General features: G+C 33.8%; 2 protein-coding genes across 2 annotated transcripts; both read right to left on the minus strand.

Annotated features, from left to right (window-relative positions):
* Positions 1-249: 249 nt before the first annotated feature.
* On the minus strand, positions 250-1107 carry LOC145629098 (uncharacterized). The gene is made up of 2 exons (XM_081681597.1): positions 781-1107; positions 250-711 (listed from the first exon to the last, which is right to left on the minus strand). The coding sequence occupies exons 1-2, from the start codon at positions 1105-1107 to the stop codon at positions 250-252; spliced, it is 789 nt and encodes a 262-aa protein (XP_081537723.1).
* Positions 1108-1164: 57 nt separating this feature from the next.
* LOC145629105 (uncharacterized) lies at positions 1165-3060 on the minus strand. Its single transcript, XM_081681608.1, has 2 exons — positions 3056-3060; positions 1165-1930 (listed from the first exon to the last, which is right to left on the minus strand). Exons 1-2 carry the CDS (start codon positions 3058-3060, stop codon positions 1165-1167), a joined length of 771 nt encoding a protein of 256 aa, XP_081537734.1.
* Between the last annotated feature and the right edge of the window lie 326 nt (positions 3061-3386).

The following is a 3386-nucleotide window of genomic DNA, read 5'->3' on the forward strand; positions in this document are numbered from 1 at the left end:
TTTCAACACTCGAAAATTCATTGGGACAAAATTTAGCAAGTCGAATCAATTTGTTAATGTCAAAAGAAGAAAATTGGTTAATGGGATTGAAGCAAGACATGCTTCCTTACTTACCTCATCAAATCGATAATCAAGTTCTTGCAATTGTAGATCAATGACACTTAGAAAAACTTTGACTCAAAGATGGTGAAGATTAGTCACTTGTGGCCTACCACCACGAAATTTTCATCTCTTTGGGACAACATACTTTTACTCCATGTTAGGAATTTCAATGTCATACTTAACCATAAATATGGTTACTTTTTCCATGTGAGAATTCCAACCATCATCTCGTAACTCTTGTAAATGTCTCTTAGTTACATCCACCATTGTCATTGCATTCACAATATCTTGATCACTTTTTTGTAATGCCATGTTAAACTCATTTGTAATACAAAATATACTCTTCATCAAATGTGCCACAAAGATAAATTCAAATGTCATCAATAAGTGAGCAAGTGACTCAGCTTTATTCCTATCAACACGATCAGAAATAGCTCCAATGTCATCAAGTGACTCAAGAATCATGGGATACATATTAAGCACATTCAAAATGGTTCTAAAGTGAGAACCCCAACGAGTGTCGCCGGGTCTACTCAAGCTACGCTCCTGATTTAAACCAGTTCCCGATTCAAGTTCACCTAAAGTTAGTGCCTCCACAACATGTTCAGCCTGTTTTTGTCGAAGAAATTATTTTCTCTTAGGTGAAACACCCACAAAATTTAATGATGGTTCAAGTACATTAATAAATAGCCACCCACAATCAGCATTTTTCTTAGCTATGGCAATAAGAGTCAATTGGAGTTGATGGGCAAAACAATGAACAAAATATGCAGATTCAGATTCACTTTTAATTAAAGTTTTAAGGCCGTTAATTTCACCTTGCATATTGCTGGCACCATCATAACCTTGACCACGAACTCTAGAAAAAGTGAGAGAATGCTCCATAAGTAAAGATTCTATTACAGCTTTTAGTGTAAGAGATTTGGTATCAGCAACATGGATAATACCAAGAAAGCGCTCAGTCACCTCTCCTCTTTTATTTATGTATCGTAAACAAAGAGCCATTTGTTCTTTATCAGATATATCAGCAGAATCATTAGCAAGAATAGCAAAAAAACCACTTCACAATTCATCAATTATTGCTTTGGTTGTTTCTTTTGCACAAGCATTAATGATGTCTTTTTGAATAGTAGGAGATGTCATTTGAGAGTTACCCGGAGCATTTTCAAGAACTACTTGCCGAATATCAAAATTTTTAGTTGCAAGAAATTTCAGAAGTTCTAAAAAATTACCTCGATTCGACGAAGACTCACTTTCATCATGACCACGTTGGGGTAACCCTTGAAGTAATAACCACCTCAAACAATTAATAGAAGCTTGTAGTCTCTTTCGATACTTACTCATAGTATCCTCAGTTTGCTTAGATAAACCAGATGCAATGGAACCCTTCTGATTTTTAAAAGCATTTAAATTCCCCATAGCTTGATTGTGGGCACTCATATGTTCTCCAATATGCTTATCATATGCATCTGTTTTATTCCAAGCTCTAAATCCACCACTTACAAAAGCATCTCTACCCGGTGAATTTTCATTCTTGAATAAATAGCAAGGAAAACAAAACGATGCATCCTTTTCAACACTATACTCAAGCCAAGATTTATACCTTTTAAACCAATTAGGGTTAAAACGACGCATTTTCTTCCCAAAAGGTCTTTGAGGAAATTCATAGTCTTTAGGCTGGCAAAGTTTTCTTTGAATATATGCTCTCCTAACAAGATCCCTGTCATCTGGATGAAACTCATATATCTTTTTTCTAAGTCCCAGATCATGAGGAAGATTTACAACATCAACCACATTTAATCTTTCTTCATCGTTTGGAGCTTCAGTCCTAGGATTTGAACTAGCTCCAATTTATGATTCACTTCCTAAATTTTGAGGGCTATTTTTAGTTTCTTGAGATGGAGGATTATCAATTGGTTGAGAAATATCAGGTTGATTTGCTTGAGATTGGGGAGGATTAGGACTAGAGGTAGCACCAGATTCTATATGAACTCTTTTTGAAAAAAAACTTGTAATATCTCTTGTTTTTGTTTTCTTCATACTGTAATTTTAAATGAGTATAATTAGATTTTTTTACAATTACTTTAACAAGATACAATTATTTTGTATAGATTTACAATTAATTGATAATCCCTCGTTCCCTCAAACAAATTTACAATTTACTAATAGTAATAAAGTACCACCGTAACAAATTATTAATGTGCAATATTCAACATATTATATAATTCATATCAATTTCAATTATAAAATTTATTAAAAATATCAACATTCAACAACCAAATCAAGGACAAAAATTAGAACATTAAAGAATAACAAAGGATAATAAAAAAGTAACTGACCTTAATTTGGTAGATGTGACACCCACAAACAAGAAACAATACAATTGTAACACCCTAGAAATTCCTTTCCTTTAAATACCCATTTACTATTTAAAATACGATTTAGGAATATCTAAGACATTACCGCCACCGTGAAAACGGTTAAGGAAATTATCAAAGATACACAGCGGAAGACTTAAAATTAAAAATCGTTTAAACAAGCCAACTCAAAAGTCAACCAAACGAAAGTAAAGTTTAAAACCAAATAAACAAAGTCAAATAAATAAAAATCAAACTACAACTTGGAACCATTAAAGGCTCTTATTCAAAACTGTTCCAAAACCAAACCTTTATGTTAGTCCACATAAAATATGTTATAAATAAATAAAGCATAAAACACATCGTAAACTAATGAAAGCTAACAAGATTCACTCTTCTCTCATGTCCCATCATGAATATGCTTCAATACCTGAAAAATTTATCTCTACTTGTCTCCACTACTCTCCTTTAAAAAGGGTCACAATAGGGCCAAGGTAAAGACATGGCCAAACACACAAACACACACAATCAGCAAAGCTGAGTACATAAGCGTAAATTAAACACACTAACATGCTTTCACCTATCAACACACTTACCTCATCGCACCTGCTTACAAGCACACACAACAATCAACAAAACAAAATGACTAGACACTAAATAATTCATTTAGCGTTGATTACGCATCGAACGGGTTTCCAACTATCCTCCCCCAAATAAATTGAGGTTAACTTACACGGGAGCTAACCGTGCCAGCGACAAAACCACTCAAAGGTGGCGAAATTCCTGCGCATAATAATAAATAAAAAGGAAGGTACAACGTCCTGTACTCCATTAGAAGTTATGGTTAAATATAAAACCCCATAACTCCCCCCATTGTTCATACTCAAGGTATATACGTTCCAAGAGTTTTGGTGCGTAATCTCTTTC

This window comes from Chenopodium album, chromosome 1 (assembly GCF_948465745.1).
Source record: "Chenopodium album chromosome 1, dcCheAlbu1.1, whole genome shotgun sequence".
NCBI lineage: Eukaryota > Viridiplantae > Streptophyta > Magnoliopsida > Caryophyllales > Amaranthaceae > Chenopodium > Chenopodium album.